This window comes from Diprion similis, chromosome 10, assembly GCF_021155765.1.
Source record: "Diprion similis isolate iyDipSimi1 chromosome 10, iyDipSimi1.1, whole genome shotgun sequence".
Lineage (NCBI taxonomy): Eukaryota > Metazoa > Arthropoda > Insecta > Hymenoptera > Diprionidae > Diprion > Diprion similis.
The window spans coordinates 4,896,951-4,920,652 of record NC_060114.1 but is presented as its reverse complement, the minus strand read 5'-3'; the positions used below and the strand labels follow the sequence as shown (position 1 = coordinate 4,920,652).

General features: G+C 38.5%; 1 protein-coding gene across 2 annotated transcripts; it reads right to left on the bottom strand.

Moving 5' to 3' along the window:
- Positions 1–2,790: 2,790 nt before the first annotated feature.
- On the bottom strand, positions 2,791–20,452 carry LOC124410920 (breast cancer anti-estrogen resistance protein 3 homolog). 2 transcript variants are annotated; one of them, XM_046889650.1, is made up of 7 exons: positions 20,225–20,452; positions 14,906–15,116; positions 11,709–11,835; positions 6,767–7,006; positions 5,652–6,239; positions 4,016–4,853; positions 2,791–3,922 (listed from the first exon to the last, which is right to left on the bottom strand). In XM_046889650.1, exons 1-7 carry the CDS (start codon positions 20,265–20,267, stop codon positions 3,591–3,593), a joined length of 2,379 nt encoding a protein of 792 aa, XP_046745606.1. In that variant the 5' UTR covers positions 20,268–20,452; the 3' UTR covers positions 2,791–3,590. The 2 variants fall into 2 exon arrangements, with proteins under 2 accessions (XP_046745606.1, XP_046745607.1); XM_046889651.1 differs by lacking the exons at positions 11,709–11,835; positions 20,225–20,452 and having other exon boundaries at positions 14,906–15,043.
- Between the last annotated feature and the right edge of the window lie 3,250 nt (positions 20,453–23,702).

Here is a 23,702-nt window from a genome sequence, read left to right as displayed (position 1 = left end):
ATCGAGAAAGGGTCATACAAATCGATTCCGAGACGAAAAATTCTCTGCTCCAAAAATGACCAAAAAAGTAAGGCTAACCCCTTTGGATTTTTTGCGAAAATGTCGTCGATTCTGAAAAGTGCTAAAATGAATTCTTTCAGGCACTATTCCGACGTAATTATGCCAGAGAAATCGATTGAGCGTAGTCCGAATGCGCTGCGAGCATTGGATCAAAAGTTACAGCCAAAGAACGGAAGACGTATTTTCTCAATTTTTCTGCTGCTGGTTTTTGCGTCGTAATTTTTTAGCTGATGGTTCTACGCTTTTTTTGTTGTGTTTTCTGAGTTCCTGGGCGTCCAATTCATCGAGAAAGGGTCATACAAATTGATTCCGAGACGAAAAATTCTCGGCTCCAAAATCGAACAAAAAAGTAAGGCTAACCCCTTTGGATTTTTTGCGAAAATTTCGTCGATTTTGAAAAGTGCTAAAATGGATTTTTTCAGGCACTATTCCGACGTAATTTTGCGAGAGAAATCGATTGAGCGTAGTCCGAAATCGCTGCAAGCATTGGATCAAAAGTTACAGCCAAAGAACGAAAAACGTATTTTCTCAATTTTTCTGCAGCTGGTTTTTGCGTCGTAATTTTTCAGCTGTTGGTTCTACGCTTTTTTTGTTGTGTTTTCTGAGTTCCTGGGCGTCCAATTCATCGAGAAAGGGTCATACAAATTGATTCCGAAACGAAAAATTCTCGGCTCCAAAATCGAACAAAAAAGTAAGGCTAACCCCTTTGGATTTTTTGCGAAAATTCCGTCGATTTTGAAAAGTGCCAAAATGAATTCTTTCAGGCACTATTCCGACGTAATTTTGCGAGAGAAATCGATTGAGCGTAGTCCGAATGCGCTGCGAGCATTGGATCAAAAGTTACAGCCAAAGAACGAAAGACGTATTTCCTCAATTTTTCTGCTGCTGGTTTTTGCGTCGTAATTTTTCTGCTGTTGATTCTACGCTTTTTTTGTTGTGTTTTCTGAGTTCCTGGGCGTCCAATTCATCGAAAAAGGGTCATCTAAATTGATTCCGAAACGAAAAATTTTCGGCTCCAAAATCGAACAAAAAAGTAAGGCTAACCCCTTTGGATTTTTTGCGAAAATTTCGTCGATTTTGAAAAGTGCTAAAATGAATTCTTTCAGGCACTATTCCGACGTCATTTTGCGAGAGAAATCGATTGAGCGTAGTCCGAATGCGCTGCGAGCATTGGATCAAAAGTTACAGCCAAAGAACGAAAAACGTATTTTCTCAATTTTTCTGCAGCTGGTTTTTGCGTCGTAATTTTTTAGCTGTTGGTTCTACGCTTTTTTTGTTGTGTTTTCTGAGTTCCTGGGCGTCCAATTCATCGAGAAAGGGTCATACAAATCGTTTCCGAGACGAAAAATTTCCGGCTAAAATTGCAATTCGACTCAAACTCCGTCGACTCAATCCAATTTGACTTCAAACAATTTCAAAAAAAAAATCGACTGAAACAATTTAACTCGACCAAATTTGACTAACAATGAGTTGTATAACAAAATTCAGCTAGGAATTTGCCGTAGACAATTTTTTTTGCGTGTTTGTATGCTTACTTTGAGGTCTTTCTTGCATTCTAGCCCGTCCATTTCGCGTAGAACGGAAAAATTCAAAGCTTACCATTTTGGATCTTTTGTGAAAAATCTGACAATATCCAATAATTCTGAAATCATTCCATTGCGCTAACAAGCGTGTATTCGCAATGCGTCATTGAGAGTAATTCATCAATTGATGTTTATTCTCGCGACTTTGCTGAGACTAGCTTGTTCTGCTCATTGTACTAGGGAATTTCTTAGATTGTCTCATTTGCTGAGTGGTCAAGCTTGAGAGCATATCACCGCATGGTTGTGAGTCAAGAAGGCATGCTTATAGACACACAGCACCGACATTGCAAGCTATTCATCAATCAATGCATGTTTTAGTACGTCTCTTCGAGCTAAGAGATATTAGAAAAAATTCCAAGCTAGAAAGGCTGCGATTTACTCAACATAAAAACATCAAGTAATAAAGAAAAACTTTCTCCGAAGTTCGGTGAAGTAGTGTTGTTTCTGTTAAGCAGTTGAATCTGGATTCAAACCCAGAATATCTGAATCTTTATTCCGATTTTCTTGAGTCCGACGTGTCGGAAATAGCTTCTCCGATTGAGATTCACGAAAATAATCATTAACTTCTCCTCCCTCAAAAGTTGGTTTCACCATGTTTTATATTCCACAGTAGAATCCTGGTGAAGCGGTGCTCATCAGTGAATAATGGATCCACAGCACATTCATTAGCGCCCCTCAGGTTTCAACAGGACTTAACTCATACGTTTCAGTAGAAATAACAACTTAGATCGTAGTAAGTTTGAAATGATCGTTATAGAAAAGTCCATGAAGAATTTCACTGATTTCTCTGCCCCTTTATTACATTTTGATAGTATGCGAGAAATCGAATTATCTTTGTCGAAAGTAAATTAATTACCTCTCCTTGCCAATTACAACTAGATTACAAGTATGTACCTCGCAGTAAAAAATTTAATCCATTGAAAAATTACTTACTACGTTTTCTTGTTTAATCGGGGCTTGAACTCTTCACCTTATACGACGTTACCCACTTACCGCATTATATTCAAATAAACGCTACCGGTGCTATCGAGCTTTCCTTGTGATTGTTAAATAAGATATGGTTCAGCGATCAACCGTCAGCTATAATTCTACATAGTTCTAAAGTAATTTGTTTATTTTTTTTATTCATCCATTTGATTTTTTTTTATTTCATCTTTTTTTATGTTTTGAACCTTTGGTAACTTTTGGTCCACTTGACTAGACATTATATTTTACATAAGCTTACTTATTTTTGATAGATTGCGTGTAAGTTTCCATAAAAAACTGGACAATATTCTCGAAACAAAAACCTTATGCGTAGATTCAGTCGTTCAATACACACATATGGGTGAGCTGGGGTATAGCGGCAGGGAAAATAGATACAATCATTATTCCGTTGATATATGTATGAATAAGTAACAACATGTACAATTAAGAGTTGGTATAATATAGAATCGGTTCAAAGGAGGATCTTAGTGAAATTTGGATTAGCCAAAGTTTTAAAACATGATAAATGAGTGCCTTAACTCAGAATTCGGTACATAGTTCTTTTCACATTAATTTGCTGGTAAAATTTGATATAATTTTTCATTTTTTGATGTATTTTTTACTACATGATATTGCAGTCGTTACTGAATTTTGAAAAGCACGAGGAAATCATTCAAATGAAAAGAAGTACGTGAAAAATCCCAGTTTCACTAAGGTCAGCTTCCTTGATTAAGTACGTAACGCATCTATAATATTTATACATCGAATACTTCACATAATACATTTGTCGTTTGTAGTATTGTCTTGAGTGGGGTTCGTTAAATAGATTTGGGAAAGACGTGCCTCGTCTTTATTCAATTACAGTACTCATCCTTACATAATAATCTAATTCAATATAGGTACTAATCTAACTTCAACAATGTACAGAAGCCATTGAAATTAGGCTGAATGGGGCGACGTGAAATTTTGGGGTAATTGAAATTACGAGGAAGTTTCTGTCGCCGCACACTTGTCGTACATCGCGTCAAGGACCTGAGAGAATTTTAGGTGGCGTTCCTCCGGTGCTACAGCTGCGCCACGACTCCCCCAGAGAAACTTCATGTGAAACTCCGTGCGAAACGCGTCAGCGAGTAATTCGTCGTTCCTGCATCCCTCGAGTGCGATTTCAGCGTTCCTTCGATAAAGCGGAAGGCTCTCCGCAAGTTTCCGGGCCGCATCAAGGTGCGCCCAGACAATCGAAAGACCACAATCCGCTGCCGAACTCTCCCATGGAGACAGAATGGCCCCGGTTATTCCTGAAGGCGATGCCGTTCCTGTTGGAATCAAATCATCATAATAAAACAGGGTGCTCAAATGATGAATGTGGCAAGGTTTAATTTCCGGTATTAGAATGAAAAATTACCTACCCAGAATATCCTCAGGACCTCGTTCCCCGAGCAGAGCGATGGGCAAAAGGTGAGGTAGCGTGGTGTTTGGAGCCTGAGGGTTGGCGCACTCGTTCATAGCTCGAAGAGTGGGTCTGAGCTTGGCTTCAAAGCTGAAAGCCTCATCGGTATGCTTCTGTCTGAGCAGATGCCAGGTATTAGCGAGTCGCTGAATCTGAGGAAGACATAACCCAAGCATGACCCCACAAAACCCGTAGAGATTCCCGAGCGCAGTCTTCGTGTCGACCGCGACTCTAATCCACTTCGATATGGTCGCTGCCCTTTCGATGGCTGTCGCACCGGCAAGAATGGTAACAGCGACGAGGAGTTTCAGACACTCGGACCTCTCGATGAGGTCCAAACGCGCCTGACGTCCGTGCGGCAGAGTCGCGAGTTCTATGCCGCTGAGGCCGCTCCTGTTGCCGGTTCCCGGGCTCAAGGCGATCTCCAGATCGACGCGGGTTAGGTGAGTGGCCAAAACTCGCGGCGCCGAGTCGTGTAGCATTCCGGAGACGCCCCTTAGGGCCGTGGAATCTAGGGGACGGTGTTCACCCGTCGGGAGAAGCAGCGTTACAAAACCGTCGAGGTCCAGGAAGGACGGTATCTCCAACGAGGGCGCGGCCACGACGAGGTGCTCCTCGGCTGAGAGTTCGTACTCCCCTCCACACCCCGGATTACCCTCAATGGCGTAAGGGCTGCGTATTATGACCCCTTTGACCGCCGGAGTCGTAGGGGGCTGACCGTTGCCCCCGGAATTGTTGAGCTCGAATTCGCTGTCCCCGGATCCGTTTCCACTGTCGCTTCCTGAGGCCTGGTAAACCTGCGGGTACCGTACATCAGAGTTTTTTTTGGTACAAGTTATATAATCAATTCGAAATAGCTCCTGGTTATCAAAATTTATGAATATATTTAGAGATGTTTATAATAAGGCTAGTATAGCTATAAAAACGACTATGGATGTGTACGGGTCAAAGTTCCGATTCGTCAAAGTTCCGAACGTTACATTGCAAATCATCGAAACTTCGAAAAGTCAAAATTCCAAGTGGCCAAAATCTCGAATGATTGAAGCCCGGGATAGGTTGAAGTACCGAAGTCTGAAAACTCCGAATGGTCAACACCCAAAATAGTGAAAACCTTGAACAGTGAAAATCCCGAATGGCCAAAACGTCGATTGCTAGAAGTTCGGAATGGTTAAAACGCCAATTAGATTGAAGTTCCGAGTGGTCGAAACTTTGAATAGTCAAACTCTCGAAAACCCTTAATGGTCGAAACCCCAAATGGTCAAAGCTTCAAGGGGTCTAGCCTTTGAATAGTAAATGCTCTGAACGTTACCAACCTTCACAGGTGGCACAATTGCTTCACGGCATATATGTGAAAGGTGGTAACATTCGGTGTTTTAACCATTTAAAACTTCAACTTATCCAGAGTTTCAACCATCCGAGATTTTAACTATTCGAAATTTTGATTGTTCAGAGTTTGACCAATATAAATTTCGATGAACTTTGACAATTCAGAACTCAGATCATGTTGATTACTTCACTCTGTAGTTCGACTATCTCAAATAAACTTCTCTATTCTTCTCTACAAGAGAAGAAAACAAATATGTGACTAAAACTACCTGCGGATGCTGATGCTGATGATGGTGATGCCCGTGATGATGATGCTGGTTCGGAGCCTGCGCCGATATGTAAGGAACTCTCGGTGGCTTCGGAGGCGCCGAAGGAGCGCTTGCGTTAGCCGGAAGCTGTTGTTGCTGCAGAGACGGGTCTGATATAACCCTCGTGATTTTTTGACGGCCCAAGGAAAGGGAAGAGGATGAAGAAGCTGAGTGAGGCGGTGTCGGCGGGACACGCGGAAGGGTGCTGGATGATCCTTGAGGTTGGAATCCCTGATGAACTGCGCCGTGCTGTTGTTGTTGTGGTGTTAAGGAGTGACTCCGTTGCTGCTTTCTGGGTAACCTAGGTGGAGATCCTGCCGAGAGTGAGGACGAAGAGGGACTCGAGGAAGAGTGCTGGTTACCCGGCGATGGGGCACAGGAGAGCGGCACTGATCGAGGTCTCGGGTTCACTATTCGAGCTCCGCTAGCGTGGCTCACCGGCCGACCGCTACCCACGTAGAACGTTATCAAATCCGCGACGGTGTCGAAAGCCTCGTCTTCGAATTGGTATTGAGCACGTTCGTAGACTGTGTCTGGCTGGAGGACGACCTGAAGTTGAGATGACGATGTTTAGATAATACATGGGGTAGACGTTGGTATAATGTCAAGGTTATTATAATTATATCGAAACATTTGCCGAGAAAAATATAATTTTATATAGTTACCAGAAAGATTTTCGCAAAATTGATATCAAAAAAATAATTATTGTTTATAGTAGTTAAAAATGTGTGATTCCTGCACGTTCGAAATGTACTTCAAACGATCGAAGCTCCATTTAGTACTACCACTTGTTTAAAATGTAGTTTAGGCAACTGAAGCTACGTATTTGAAGATCAGTATAGGCAACCGAGGACATATTTTGTTTAGATAATCGAAGCCACATTTTGCACTTCTACATATTCAAAATGTGCTTTAGCAACGAAAGTTATATTTCGTATTATATCAAAACATAAATGTAGTTCACGCAACCGAAGCTACACTGTGTACTAGTACACTTTTAAACTGTGTTTCCTGTTATCTGCTTGTTGGCGTTGGGCAGAAAATTTCACAGCAAACTCATAGTACAAATTCCTTACCCTGTTTATCACGAAATGCAACGGTTGTCCCTTGCAGCGAACGGTAAGGACGTAGTTTCCAGGCTGAGAGGCGCAATCGCGGACGAGGAAATCTCCCTCGTTTGGCACTTCCAGTTCTGCCCCCCGCCGCCCGCCACGAAGGGTGTTTCCGTGGTACCAAGCATGCGAGCGAAGGTCACGCGGATCGAGCAAACGCAATTCTCGTTCGAGGAGGCGCCGTGCAGTCTCCTCCGGTTGTTCCTGCGAGGGAAGTGAAAGGATATCGTTGAACGTTATACGGTAGGTCAAAGCTCCAAGCCTAATTCGACATAATCAACAATTTGAGGGAGTCGAAGAAGCACATGTGTTCACGTACTGGCATGTCTAATTATAGAATGTATCAGCAATGGATGGTGCAATGGACCGATGTATGACTGGGATGGATGAAAATCTTTATCGTTTTGTTAGATTAGATACGTTCGGTATATGCTTTCATCATAATACTGTTTAACTTATTCTTTTATACAAGGTGGCAGGTTGAAAAGCAAAAAACTTTTAGGACGGGTCTTGAAGATTATACGGCCCGATTGTGTGAATAAGAAAATAAGTTAAGAAAAGAGAAAAAAAAATCCATTTGAAAAGTCTGCAGTAATGTTATTTGCGCGCCCGATAATGAACATGAATGACACAGCATCCTTACTATATGTAATTGAAATGAATCTGTGAAAATTCAAGTAACAAAAGGTAAGATATCAACAATTCGCGAAATGGGTTTACACTTAGAATGATTAAAGACATTAAACTGTGGTGTTCTTGATCTGGTCCTAATCGAGCAATTTGTAACATTAATGAAGCCTTACTTTACATTGAATTTCAACGTGTTTGTATATTCCTTTGCTTTCAATTGGCTAAGATTGCTGGGTATTGTCAATAAAATGACACAAAATTTCACTTCGATGTTCATTTTGTATGTAAAGTCTAATGACAAGTATTGCGAAAGAGATGATCGGTTGAAAATATTTCATTACATACTTGTTGCTCGACTTTTCAGGCTTGCTCCCGAAAAACCAATGTATAGAATCGTAAATAAACATCTGTGCTTCCATATATTATTTTATTATTCTCAAATGGGCATGGTGTACATTTATCGTTCACGCAGTGCCGAAGTGGCGTCATTAATCCAACACAATGGTGTCATGTCACTGACAATAAACACGCGCTGTCAAAACACTGAACCTGCAGCATAACGAAAAGACAAAGTGTCTGTAGACGACTGCATTCATTGTTTTCCTAAATTTCAATGGAGTTGGAACAACGGGTGAATTCCTTTATTCACTCTCTGCAGGAGGTTGTTACTTCATCCTTTTCAATTTTCCTGACAACTCCGTATTTATACGTAACTTGGTTGTATCAATTCCAAAAAACAAATGCTGTATAGTATATATTCAGTATTTTGACAGCGTGTGTTTTATTGCGAGATAAATTGATTTATGACACAACTCTGTAACTGAGTACGACAATGAAGAAGACCGGATCCATTCGGGGACGTTGGGAAATAACAGACACTCGATTATTTGGACAGTGTCTGTTTCGAAGAATGGAGACTCTTGTGATCTTTTGAAAGCTAAATGTAAGGTGTATTGTTCTTTTTTGGACCGTATTGCCAGAGTTTTTATCTGTTAAAACTACTATTTACAGTATTCAAAAAAGTTACTAGAGGTAGACAGTTACACTGTCATAAGTCATTTCAAAAGTTAAGCTAAAAGTAATTGCATATAACAAAACACTTTTATTATTATATACTTTGAACAGCGGTTTTCTTCCAATTCACACCGATTCATAGACGTTTTAAACACTTGGCGCTAGATTTTACAGTAGGTATACCTAATATGTCACTAAATGAAATTATCGCCTTAGCATGAGAATTTCAAACCTACTATACATATTTTTCATCGGAAATGAACTAAAAATTTCGCCTTGTGCTTTGATCTATAGAAAACATGAAATCAAATTTCTAGATTCGTTATACGCAGTAGTGATCATGGCTGGTAAATCAACCATGTTGTAAGGAGGCGATTAGTAATGGAAATATATTAGGCACGCCAAGAATGATGAACTGTATATTCTTTGTTTGTTTTCATTATCGTGCATCTTTTCAATAATATACCTGTTAGACAAAGAGGGGAAAAAAAAAAAGAAACGGCAATTGACCTGAGGAATTCCTGCAGCGAATACCTTTACCGGAAGTCCAAGGTTTGAGCCGGGTTTTACCAATGCTTATCGTTGACTCTAGGAAAGGTACAACTGTCTCATTCGATTTTGCACACCGCAACTCTTGTCAACTTTTTACGGAACGCATTGTATGCATTATATTTGATATTTCAAGTGAAGTGGACTCAGCCTACGGATATCGCCTAATACTGCATGTATATAATTCTTGAGACGGTATAATATTCATTTGCTAGACAAGAATTTTGAAAATTAATTAAGGTACTTATTGCGATTGAAAAAATCCTCACGGATTTGTTTAACAATTTTCGTACGTGTAGGTATTCACGTATAATTATGGCGATTTATGGTCATACAACAAAAATATCTGTATATAGTACACGTGTACATGTATATTATATACCTATATGTACGATAATTCAGAGATAATTTCCATGGAATCTTCCATGATGCATAGCTATACAGTTACATGTTGAAGCGTGCGTTGCATTTCCTGGGTACAGCAAGTGAACGCATAATAAGGTATGTGTATAGCGCATTAGACAAACAATCGCTGAGAATATTGGTCGACGGGAATAGATGAGAAAAGAAAAGTAAGAAGAGTAAGAAGAAGAGACTTGTCTTACGCCGCAAACCGAAATAGAGGCTGCATTCGGCGATGCTGTTCTATTTTCTATCCGTGTCAGGTAAAAACAGTGGGCATACATATACATATATAAAACCGGAAGTTTGTATAAAGAAGCGTTACAGCGCATATCGTCTACCGTTAGGCTAATTGATGTACCCTTCCTTGTCTGCTTATGTACTATTTCTCGTTGTAAAAAAAAAAACTACGTCAACCATGCACGAAGTTCATTTGAATCCATGAAGTATAAGATTATTGCCCGGTAAGGATAAACGAAAGAGGATCGAATTAAACTTCCAAACTGCGTAAACTAAACTCAATTTTTATTGGCTACATATATCTTCAACCAATTGTGAAACTGAGTTGTGATTCGGTGTGTCTGAATCTTTGACTTCTTGTGGTGTAAATCACGTGAAGTTTTTATGTTTTGAGTGTATTCTAAACAGGATTTCAACTTTCCATGTCTGCACATTCAAAGCACTAATTCCATCGTTTAATTGAGACGATTGTTCTCTTTTGTAGTTGTGTAACCACGATTATTCAGGAGTGAGTTACCAAATCTAGAAAATTTTCCCGTTAAACTTGCAGGTTGTTTTTGGCAGTCAGCGGTGAAGATAAAATCTCTCAACCTCGAGTCATCGACCCGGGACAATAGGTGAAAAATAGATAGCTGCATTCTTTATACATGCATAAATACTACACTGAAAAATCTAATCCTTCGTTTTATTCAGACAGTTGAGGTTCAGTTGCAATTCGAATAAAAGAAATTAGTGTAAATCGATGTAGTTCGATGAATTTTTTTTTAACATCAGTGATATGCAGTTGCACTGAGATTCAATTTCCCTTAACAATGCGCTGAGGCAAACCGGCCAGAAAAGGCTGCACAAGGCAAACTCCCAGTCGTTAATCGATTTTCTTCAATCCCCTGGACGAAAGAAAGATAACTCATTGTTTACAGGACGCATTCTCAGTCTTTGCGTAAAGAGTCTCTATTTAACTTAGAATCAAAGCAAACCGGCCTATCAGTATTCTCTCACTTCTCTTTTGTCTGAGTTTTTTTTTAATGAGGGAATATCTCACACTAACCTCAAATTGATGAATTAGTGCTCTCTTCCGATTATACTAAAACAATTTATATACATGCACTGAATCTCATCGACGGATTGATAATCGGGGTTATTAATATTCAAGAAGTATACAGAATTAAGTGTAGAATATGGTGGCAAATCGTTTTTGAGAGACAAAATGTATACACGTGTTGCTTAATTTCGTGGAATGAATACCCTGAAGCTTCTGGCATTTAGTCGATGGTGAAATCATGTTCCATTAACTCTTGCCGTCATTCTGTTTAGCACGAAATATCGCTCCACAATTACCGAGTACCTAAAATGATCGTTGAGTCAAAATAAGATTGCAAGCGTGTTTCGACAGCGGCCATGTTGATTTTTCGCTAGCTTTCAAACCCGCCTGTCAAATATATCTCGAGAATAATCTCTCCTCGGTTTCACGATCCTCGGTTACAAATATACCTTGATGTCGTTTCAGAATTTAGTCAGCGAATTGTACGTGTGTCTTTACATGTGTTCGGGAAAAGGAGCAAAAAGGATCATCATTCCGTTCACTACAAACAACAGCAATCTCGGCATCGATTTATCGTTATCATATTTTCATACCTTTTGATTAGGTTTTAATTGATCGGTATTATTATAAAACCTTGGGAAATAGTAAAAATGCGAAATAGTAAAGAAGGTGAGATTATAAGATCGAGACCTAATTCCATCCAAGAACAATTATTACCTGACTAATCGGAAAGCTTGAAACCTAGGGAAATAGTGACAAAATATTGAAAGATAAGATTGCAGGATCAACGCCTGGGTTTCAACCAATCATAATTAGTCCCTAGCCAGTTAAAATTAGTCTGCGATTAACGCACAGAGCTTGAAACCTACAATAAAATAATGAAAATACTGAAAATAAGTGAGACTAATAAATCATCCCCTAGATTTGAGCCAATCAGAATCAGTCTCCGAGCAATCGAAGAGCGCGAAACCTAGTGCCTTATAGTGAAAATACAAAATCGAAATCAATGCATCTCAGCTCTTTACTCACCATGTCCGGACTCGCTCCTCGGTTTTTGGCCTGGTCTTGTTTTGACTGTCGAGACTGAAAAGCGGAGGTTGATCGCTCGGGACATGCGCAATCGTTGGAAATGTCCTCTTCGGAGCAGCCCGCCTTCCTGGAAGAACGGAATGATTTCGGTTTAGCCGCGAGCGAAGTGAAACACAACGATAGCCGAAGGCGAATCGTCTCTCGCGGCGCGCGTCTCTGACAGTCGACAATTGAGCGCGTTAGTCCCAATTGGTGAAAGGAGTGGAGACAAAATCCAAGTCGAAGCCAGGAGCGAGGAGCTTCTCATCCCGCCTTACAATGGACTTCTATCTTGCTCTAGTCTTTGCCCGAAATTATCGCGAGGCTCACCGCCGACCAACGAACTGCCCGCTTTCGTCCGTCGCCACTCTGCTCCTTGGCGCACGTGACATGTCTCGAAGCTCTGGACTAGCCTCACCGGCACGATTATTGCTCCGCGAAGCCTGGAATGTTGGCTATGCACTGCGTGCCTGACTCCGCTGGACTTATTGATCCTACGGGGACTGAGGATGAAGCCCGAGCCGCCCGCGCCGTCTGATCGCCTTCCGCGCATGCGCTGCGCTCAACTCGCCGGCCGGCTACATCAGCCACGATTTTAGATAACGCGTTTAAGGATTATCGCCTGCGATACTTCACCGCGCGATTCGGTGACCGTGGGATCCTTCGACTGGAGGCCCTGGTGAAAATTTCTACCACTACGAATTTTTACAGAAATTGAAAGATTTCGTATTTTTTCGTACAAAATTGTATATTTGATATTGTAACCTTAATTCTCTGTTAATTAAGTGACTCTTTGATCTCCATCCGGTATTAAAAGATCGACTGATTGGTTTGTTTCTAAAAAGATAGAATTTTAGGACTTGTCATAAAAAAATTCCTTGTTTGTACAGCTAAATTATCAAAGAGAAATTAGAAAATCACAAACGAGGGCTTTTTGGAAAACCCTTTCTCAAATGTAAAATATATATTACTATTTTTCAGTACCTACTCATCACAATTTACTAGTAATTTGACGGGACTATAGTCCGGTTTCTTTTATTTGGCTACCCTCCCAAAATCCATGTGTTATTTTTAAATTCTCGCAAAAACATTTTCTGAATTTCTAAAAGCATGTTTCTATTTTTGAGTACTCGAGTAATTTACTGCAGGCTTCGAATAATGTATTACTATTCGTCCTAATCCCAAGATAGGTACAATCACTTTTGGAACAGCTGCGTTGTCTGGCCAGAATAGGTTCTCACACAGGGGTGGAGTGGAAAGTAACGCGTTGTCACAGCAGTGCCTTTTGAAGAATCGATTTTTTCGAAGGGTCCCCTTTTTATAGGGGTCTTTGAACAGCGCTGATTCCTGCATATGAGCATCGCTTGGAGAATAACGATCGGAGTTATAATATTTAGTAACAAAAGTCAGTTGGTGAACAGCTTTAAAAAATTCATGACAAGTGCCACGTACCCGAGTTTTTGTCCACATAAATCAGTTAATGACCTCTAATCTTATACAGGGACGTACTGCTCCAGATGTTCACGGAAATGTTTTTACTAATTAAGTATAAATTTAGTTGAATGGGATTATTATCGAAGGTGTTTATTAATTAACAGTAAAAATAATAATAATTGTTCAACTAAAATTTCGTATTTAACTCTAAACTCTTTGGTAAAATTTGTAATTTTTACACATTCTTTAATCTTATAGTTTAAGGAATATTATAATCACTGTATTGTGATTAGTTTAGTGGTTTGTACGAAGTGTAAAGGACATTCAATAAAATTATTTTGAGAAACTAAATCGAGTAGTCCATGTGGTTTCGATCTCCTGAGGGACGGAAAATTCTATCATCACAATTTATGTCCTCCATATTATTCCAGAAGTGAAACACTTAATCTTATCGATTACCCAGTCACAGTCTATGACAGCATAGTTGTGACTTTATGAAACAGAGAGGTTGCTCAACTTCTTTCAATGGGTTTGCGGTGAATGACACAAAGACTTTCATTGAAAATGCCGGGTTGCATGATATACGGATGTCAAACATACGATCATCAATGTGGTTTTCAATTGTACGATATATTCTCCGCATTAATATCATATTCGCATGCAAATGACGTGTCAATTCAATCTGACTACACAAATGGGTATAATAATACGCAAAATGAAGGATCTTGATCAAATATATTTCCGGACAATAAAGATAATGAAAACATGAGAAAAAATGTAGAAAAATAAAGTGACTGTTGACGCCTTTTTAGTTTAGTAGCATCATATATTCTTATACAAACATAATCTGGAAATAATTCAAATGACTCCAGAAATACGTTATTACATAGGAATAGCGCATTTTCATCATCAACGAAGATTTTTGTGAGGAAAATAGTCATCTGTGACCATTTTATAGAGAATTGTCTAGCCAATTTCGAGTGTCAAAAAATCGTAGAAGAAGATAGCGGTTTGATCAAGATCGATTCGATTGACTTAAGGTTATGTGGTACCCCTACCTTTACCGACCGAGCAAACTCACCCTTCTTCATTCTATATTAAATGAACAAACGAATGAAAAGGGTTCAAATTTCGACGGTGTATCGCTCTTTTGTAACGGAAATCAGGAAAATTACTCATATTTCGAAAATCGTCAAAAAGATGTGTATTTTTTGACATGTGTTGCTATTTTCATACTTCCCACATTTCACGGACCAAAAGTGCATTGGTAAGTTGGTAAGGGTAGGAGTACAACATAGCCTTAAGGCTCAGCATATCAGTTTTGATGCTTTCAAACTTCTTGTTTACAAATGTTTCTTTAAACTGTACACTTAATGAGATATATTTCCTTCATATTTCCAATCAACTCCCGCGCGGAATGCAGTGTTTTGAAACGAGCTAGCGATGCGATGGGAATGCCTATCGACCTGAAAAACAGGCGTCGATTATGGTCGGTAATGCAGAGCGCATGTCAGGCCACGCTTCGAATTCGTGCAAGGTGCCGCGACTAGCGGTTAAAACCGCAACGACGTTGTCTTGAATGGAATTCAAATTATTTGCGCAGTAATTTACAGGGAAAAATACAGCCTAGCGAAAGTAGTCGGAGAACTCAACTTTTAATCGCGTAAGACTTAGTTTTCGAATGCTGAAATAGATTTCATTTTTCGTGTCGGAATGGCACTCACCATGTGTTATCTCTGCTCTGACATGGCGACGGCGGAGTTATTATGAGGGCAGGTTCCTTCTGTATGATTGTCTCTGGTTGAAGGTGTATCGTGTGACGTTGCTGATGTCCGTATTTCTCCATCGATAACGTATCTCTTTTCCTCCGACGGCCACTCGCGCTCAGATTCTGCAGAGTCCCCATCGACGGAAACCGGAAACTCCATGCTATACCTATAATTTACAAAAAAATGTTACACGGCATTAACAAATGGATAAAGTAGAAAATAAGAAAAGAGAATTAGTGCAGCTTGACCGTCTAAATTAATGGATACACATCATGGATTTGGAACTACAGAACGAAATTGAAGACCCAATTCACTAAATTTTAATTTTAAAGATGTACTTGTTTTCTTCTATACCGCAGCTGTTTATCACGATGCTTAGAAGCAAGCATCACTCTACTTTCTATCAGTTCAGACTGCTTCTAGAAACGTATTTACTCTCACACGATTCCACATGGCGTATACGATAATCATGCAAATGCAAAAAATGTCTAATCGATAACTTGAAAATAATTAATTTTCGAAGTTCAATTTCCAAATGAAATAATAATTCTAGCCAAAGATGGAAGAAAATGAACAGTGTAATTGCACAAATTTTGAACACTGAAAACAATTCTGCAATATCGCCGATCAGACATTGCCGAAAACAAGAAGACATAATTTGAAATCACCATCAGTTCATAAAAATGTTGTTGAAATTTTGTTATGTAAAACACATGGAAAAGTGCCATTTGCTTCAAAGTTTCGTGGCACTGTTAAAAATGGTATGAAAATTTAAAAAAATTCACGATGCCATTTTCTTTAGTATAACTATACCCAAACTCAAATTTTAATTGATACACTATTTCTTACGTATATCAAACAAACTACGAGATACATAATTTTTGGTTGCACTATCTAATATTTCAGAATTTTCAAGTATAACGATCCAACTGCTCAACCTGCACATGGAAAGTGTCTTGTTCTTGTGCTTTTCATGCGTATATGATCCACATTTTTTTTACAACTTAGTCATTAAATTTGAATCCAAGCATTATAATCTACGAACCTCCTATTTTCATCAAATATCCTGAAATATAGTCAATTTCAAATTCAAATTTGGATTTTACTATTATCTAATAATGTAGCGTTCGTGCTGTTTCAAGATCATTGAATCATGTTAATTTGGCCGTTCTCATTGTCAGATAACATCGGATTACAATCTTCAATCAATCGAAGCTCAACAATGAAATCGTAAATCTTCATCACCTCGTGTCTCATTTATTTTTCACTCCTGAAAGGTTGTCATAATAGAATGTGCCTGACGTTAAGAAAAACTGGTTATCCTCCATCGCTTATTATATCACACACGTATGATAGTATCGCTCATTTCAGCAGCTACCGTATTTAATTGTATTCGAAGGCGAGTCGCGCGCGCAGATGTTCCACTTATAAAGGCGAGCCTGATAGAGTAGTACAATTAAATAGTGAGTGGGCCTGCAAAGATCCGTCCACTTCAGTACAAAGCTGTTCCTTTCAATTCTCATCAGATCGCATTTTGCTTTCGTTGTTATTATCATGAAACTAAACGTGATTTTAATAAGATCGTTGCCACACAATCTATAATCTTAATTGCAGAGAGGATCATAACAGCTTAATTGTCGTTAGCTCAGTTCATCATTTTTTTCTTAACCATAAGCTTAAAGGTTTCATTCGTACCACTGCAGCAGACATATTCCGAAACATTGATTTCTAGATCTTCAGATTAGAGACTCAATCATCCGTCACAAATACAATACATCTGCTCAAATAATTTCAATACTTTCATCTACGGTAGATGATGGAAAAAAGCGAGTAGTCACTAATAATTGTATTGAAATGTACCTTCATACAACGCAAGCTTTTCGTACGCAAAGTACCCGTTTCTATGACGGTAGAGCGTGGTGTGAGTATACATGGTGTGCCTAGGAGTGCAGCGTCTTTCTCCAAAAAAGTTTCTCTCTCGCGCTGGACTGGACTTAAGTAAGACGTGTACCAACGACGCCAAAATACCCTAGATCGGTGGTGATTAATTGTTGTGACGTTGAATCGGCGTGGGGAAAAATGAACGGGACTTTAAATAACTCACACCATTACTCTACATAATGGCGTTACCGAGCAGGGCAGCGTTCGCCAGAAAAATAATTCCCTAACAATATAGGAATTTCTTTAGACAGTTCGTACACATCCTCACTTGAAGACTTTGACTGCGAATAAAGGGGCATCTCGTAGGAGTTCTAGGCACACCATGTATACTCACACCACGCGGTAGCGTGAGTCTGGGAATGCGCATGCGCGGAGTGTAAAAAAGACCATTTTTAAGTCCTAGGAGTATTGCGCGCATGCGCTGTTGCAAACAAATCTGACATTACGCGACTCTAACCTCACTTTCGTGCTTCGTGAAAAAATGTGTAACATACTCTCATTATCGCTTTATATTAGAATCCTTGTAGGATTCGCAAAATGTCACTTGGTCAAAATCAGTCATAAATTCCGACTATACATAATGGATCAACTAACGAATATATCATATTCAATTAGATAAAATATTTGCAATAAAGAAGTAAAATATTCACACTTTTTGAAATCGGTTTTTTTGTATCATAATCGGAGAGGATATCATTTTATACCGAATGTAAATCGAATTTCAAAATTTGATATATTTTTGTACTTTATACTTGTGTTGCAAATTTCTGAGTTATAAAATTCACACTAAAAGCTCTATTATTATAGTTCTAAAAAAATTAGCATCTAAGTAGCTCTTAACTTTTCTATATTACGTCATTTTTGGTTTTTCAGTTTTTATTATAATTATCCCACATACAGCATTAAAATTAGCATGTCGAACGTGCGAAGTGGCATTAATTGAAGTGACTATTGCAAACAGTTTCTTGGACATTGTCTGAGGCTTATTACTGAAATATGATTTAAAAAGAGTGCGAATGAAATGGTTTTTTCCACGGTAACAAATGTACACGTTTCTGAGAAGTATTATTTTACAATCACCACGTGTATGAGAAACGAAACTATAAGCCATTTGATTGTAAATTCACGAGGCAAATTTTAATATTGTAGAACATTTGGAAGTTCAAATTTTTTGTGTAGGTCAAATCTAAAACGGGGAAATAGCGGTTTCGACATCTTTTGATACTGCATTGAGACTTTCCAACGGAATAATAGAAATTTTATTAATATCAAATTATGATTCGAAATTTTGAAAAACATTTAAAGTTTAAATGAAAAAGTTTTGAAAAAAAAAATACAATACTGGAACCTATTAAAACGTCTGTTTCTACGATATTTTAAGATTCATTTCCAGCCATTTGCACCAGGATCCATCAAATCGAATTCAATAAATTTCACAGATAATTGTGGGCAGTAAACTCTGTTGGAAACTTCAAAACTGCTGATTTGAATTCTGCATCCAAATCAAATAGATTCGATTATATAAGGTTCACATTTGATGCATGTCTAGAATTGACAATATTGAAAAAGGTATTACGTTTACTGATAGAAATATACGTACATACTCTGTTGATATTATTTATTTCTATTATTGATTGTTTGATTATCATTCAATCGTATTTCAGGATTTAAGTTTAAATCCCAAGATAAATTATAATCTTCTTTTTTCAATTCAAAGTCTTTTCAATTTTTCATCGCGTGCAGAACATGAAGTTATATTGCATATTTTGAAAATCTGTACTGAAATTTGTTTTCTACGCTACTTTCGTCAACAATTACACAATATTCCCGTGTTTGACAGAAAGCACAGAAATAGTATATCGTCCCTTGGTGCACAGCATTTAGGTTCTTTTTTTTTTTTTTGCTCACAATTCAAACACGTTATAAGTACATAAACATATTTTTTTTGATTATTGATAGCTATTTTCGTATCAAGGCTGTAAAGCGTCATGCCTGTGATGTGAACAATATTTTTCGTCCTACGTAGGTCTAAAACAGGATTTTATTATCCGGGCGCGGGTGCAAAATGCCGTTTTCCGCCTACTATGACGAAAATATTTTAGCGGACGCTTATCAGTTTTTTTTCGTCAGATGTTGATGGAGGTAGCGCAGAAGTAACTATTTTTATTTGGATTTTCACCTAGAAATTTCAGGCCTCGATTCGCTTTAAAGTTAAATAATTTGAATTTGGCGTTTAGTCGACACTTTTTTCTTTCGTTTTGAAACTGTTTTCGTGCCAATTGCAGCTTCCTAAAATCGACTTCAAATATGTGCCTTTCTCTTCCTCGTTCGAAAACTAATACATTTATCTGCATTCAAATTGTACAACTATTGGTCGTAGAAAGTATTATCGTGGAAACGTTTTGGGGCCAAAATAATTGACGTACCTCCATCATAATACAGCGGTTTCAGTATCAAATTTTATAGATTTTTGTTACAATTCAATTTAGCTACGATAAAATATGATTGTGTTCTGTCGCCAGCGATTTTTTTCATTGCTGAGCTGAAATTGCTTGCAAATTTATTTTGCCATGTTGGACAGAAATATATTATACATATTTGTACAATATTAGATAATATGTGCACTGTCAGTGAAAAAATGATTACATTGCGCAGACCTGCATGAATGACAAAATAATAATGAAGTGCGGCGATTCCGCGTCAAAACAATGCTCAATATAGATATACAAACAACGTTGCTGTACGTGTTCATCCGCACTTAAGTGCACGACTAGCATAACATCTGGCTATATCATGAAAAAGCGTAACACCATAATGCCAGATCACACGTATAAGTTAAACCCTATAAACAGTACAATACATGTTAAGTATACATTATAGGTATGTGTAGGCGTGAATATAACGAAACACTGATAAGCAGCGTCGTCGACACTGCAGCGAGTGGAGATAAAACTGGTATTATAGCTCGGTGCACAACTTACCTTTTCATTCGTTATTGTACTTTAAATGAGAGTTTGTATTATGTGTATCAGACCCAACAAACGAGACTAGGTATGCATGAATAATAATACGTTTGCACATAGATTTTTATCCGCGTTGTAATTTCCGCAGATGGTATAAGCGCAAGTGTTATATAATAAATGAAATTCAAAAATTTCTAAGATCAATGAAATTATGCATTCAATATTAAAAATGTCCGTTTTTTTCAATCATACAGTCAGTGATAAAAAACGAAATGAAAATCGAATGCGAAGAAGAAAAGGTTTTGTACAATATTATATGAAAACAAAAATCCTGTTATACGAATGAATAAACAAATGATGATCGACTAACTTTGGCTGCGACGCGATTTTAGCTTGCTTGCGGTTTTCCCCATGTTTTCCGTGACGTCAGCGCGGAATTGATTTGTTGCGGTGAAAGGTGAATCGGCGTAGGATGATGCGGATTCACTCTACCCGGACACACTTGTTGAATAAGAAGGTATCGCGCAATTACACAAGCTGACCGCGTGGCTCAGCGCGGCGCTGCGCTCTGTCTGCTCCGAAGCATAACGCGACACTGCCAGCCAATGTAACGTGAATGTTACGAAGGATTGAGAAGCGTCGTTAATAGGAATGTAGGGGAACGCGTGAGAAAGAGAGAAGGAGATTCTGAACATAACCCCAGATTGGGACCGACTTATGGGGTGTGGTGTGAATGGAGAGAGAGAGAGAGAGAGAGAGAGAGAGAGAGAGGAGAAGGCGATAGCTTCAGGCCCCCGCAAACATGCCTGCATGGGGACATGGGTGTGTGTTAATATTATATGTGAACATATGTACACACAGCTTGCTGCTGCTGCTGCTGCTGCTGAAGAAAAGACGAGGACAAACTGAGGCTGTGATGATAGTTGGTTATTTAAGAAGCTGCTATGTTCTCTCTTTATCGACCGAGTAGAAGGTCACTCATTTTGATTATCAATTATCGAAGCCTAAGGTATCGCCGAGGTGAAAATATCGCAGTCAGCGCAATTGTATATGCAATGCCGATGACAAATATACAAGAAAAGTTATGTCTTACGCAACAATAATGTCAATAAAGGTAGTCCGATAACTGAATCACCACTTGTTGCAGAAATACATTTTCTCGGATTATTTTTGTATGAAATGAAAAAGTTTTCTGATTAGTTTTGATCGACATTGCATGTAGAAGAGTTACTAAATATTTCACAGTTTTGTATCGGATTGAAATAACGAAAGTTGATATCAAAAAATTGAAAAGTACTCGACGTGTGACTATCTTGCGAGAAAATTACCAAAAGAATATTGATTTTCAACTGTATAATCTTTTCAAAAGCGCATACAGAAAGACGACGATATTGTAGGTGGTAGGCGACGGATGTCTATTGTACCAAAATTTAACCGCATAGTAGCAGACGACAGTGCCTTCCGTCTATGGCCTTTCGTCTACCGTGTCTGTGTTGCGCTGCGTGTGTGTGTTTACTTGGTTTGCATATATATTATGCTGGCGTTGTGGGCTTCACCTCATTTAGCGACGACACTTTTTTAGACGTGGGCAGCTCGTACCGCAAGTTATCGATTTCTTCGAAACGTACCAATTTATTGAGTCTTACGTGTAATGATGATTATGCAGGTAACGAGGAACTGGAGCATTGCGAAAAAAATGTCTAATGCAACGTAATATATAAACCCAAAAACTGAATAACAACTTTGGGGATGAATAAGCCCTCAATATCTGGCAACCAGAACGTTCAAAATGATTAAAATTCTGGTGTTTTTGATCCGAACTTATGATTTCATTTGACTAGGTTTTACTGAGGATAAAAATATCTGGTTTTGTCACTAATTACATACCATATTTTTTTTATCAGGAAACCTTACTCGGTTTGTTTCACGTCCGCATGTGTAACGGTGCGCGGTGCTTCGTGATGCGCATGCGCAGTGGCGCACAGCACTTCATCCCACAAAGTGCGCATGCGTAGCGGTGCACTGTGTTTTACATGATTCACAGTACGCGACAGCACTGCAAATGGCCAATTTAGGCACGAGTTTTCGGTGCTTCTGTGAGAAACAGTATCTTACGCACTTAGGGAGAGAAAGTAGGCTATTCCAAACTACTTGTAAGATTGACACCCGAGCTGAAGGTGAGCTTGGCAAGAATGCAGTTTCGGATAGCCTTTTTCACTCCCGTGTGACGTATGCTATTTTGCAACACCCACTGCGTCGGAAAATACAACTTCCCGTTTATACGAGGGGCTGAAAGTAGTATTTTCCGTGCAGGTGTGGTGAAAAAATATGTTATGATGCGTGTCTTATGCGTTCCCTATGAATTTCTCAATTTTAAACAATCATGCTTATGCAATACTGTAATCTTGAAATACTCTCCGAATTGAATGACTGTAACCTAGACTGCAACATGACAAATCCAATAAATCGTCTCTTCAGGAAGTCTCCGTTACCAACAAAAACAGCATCGAGGAGTCAGATTAACTATGAGTTTGTCTTATCTGGTGTAAAGTACTCTGACTTTCAATTAATCCTAAGGTCAACACTTCCGTTTTTAGAAACTAGGTTTTACTTAATGCAATGTTTATAGGCTTTCCAAACGTGATACGTTTAGCTTCAACTTCGAGTGATAGCTTCGAGAGATTTCGACTTTGTATGCAGGTCAGAATCGTTTTGCGGAGGCAGTTTGAATCTTGGTCGTGTCTCGAATCGGTTCATGGAAAATGGTACGACTACTTCATTTTATGAACCAAATATTATTATTTCACCTCTTAAGATGAATTTTATACATTTAATCTCTTTAAAGACGCCCGATGTGAAAAAAATGTCTTTTTCTCGAACAAAAAATGTAAATGTAAAGCATTCGATTGATCCGTATTGAAGTTATTCTATAGAATAGCCGAATCGAGACTATGCAAAAAGGTCATAAAAAAGAGAAAACTGTCATATATTACTATACATTCGGTTATTGGCAAATCGAGGAGGTCTATCTACATATATACTACGCATTATGGAGGTAGATAAATATGCATTAGCCTACAGTTTTATACCACGTGGCATCTACTTATAAATGTATGGTCGATTCCACCATTGTACCTGAAGGTGTACAATCAACTGTCAAAATTTTACTCAGAAATGAGAATCGAAAAAATATTACACCTGACAGTTTTAGTTTACTAGAAACGAGTTGAATAAGTTTTTTTCATAACATTGCTTGTCGTAAATTCTTAGCATCTTTTCTTCGACGGAAGAAAATTAAACCAAACGACTTTTTGTATTTTTGTACATAACCACGATGATTCCGAATATGAAAGCCAGAAAAGAAAGAGACTAAGGAACGGTTCTTTTCTCAAGGTTACGCAAACAAAGTTATTTTGGTTTAGAAATGCAACTCAGACGACATGTTCTTAGTCGGTCATTGGACTTTGTTGGCTTAGCGGAAAAAATTCCTAGGTTATCGATGGAGTCATCGAAATAATATTTTTGTTTACAGAACGTTGAAAAAATACCGTTTCATTAGGACAAAACGTATTTCACTCTCGAAAAGATCAGACATTGTTCCAAAGAAAACACATTAGCTCATAATTTTTCATCGACGATAGACAGTGGTAAAATTGATTCTTTGGCAAACATTCTGTGAAAAAATTGATCATCGAGTTTCTCGTAAATGAAAAGATCTAGAGGTTTAAAATCTTTGGGATTGGTGTATGAAATATTAAAATCTCACCAAAATCGACATCTTGGCATCTGATAGTTCACTCGCCTGTATTCACTGGAATTGCCCATATGCAAGGACGATACGTGCGATG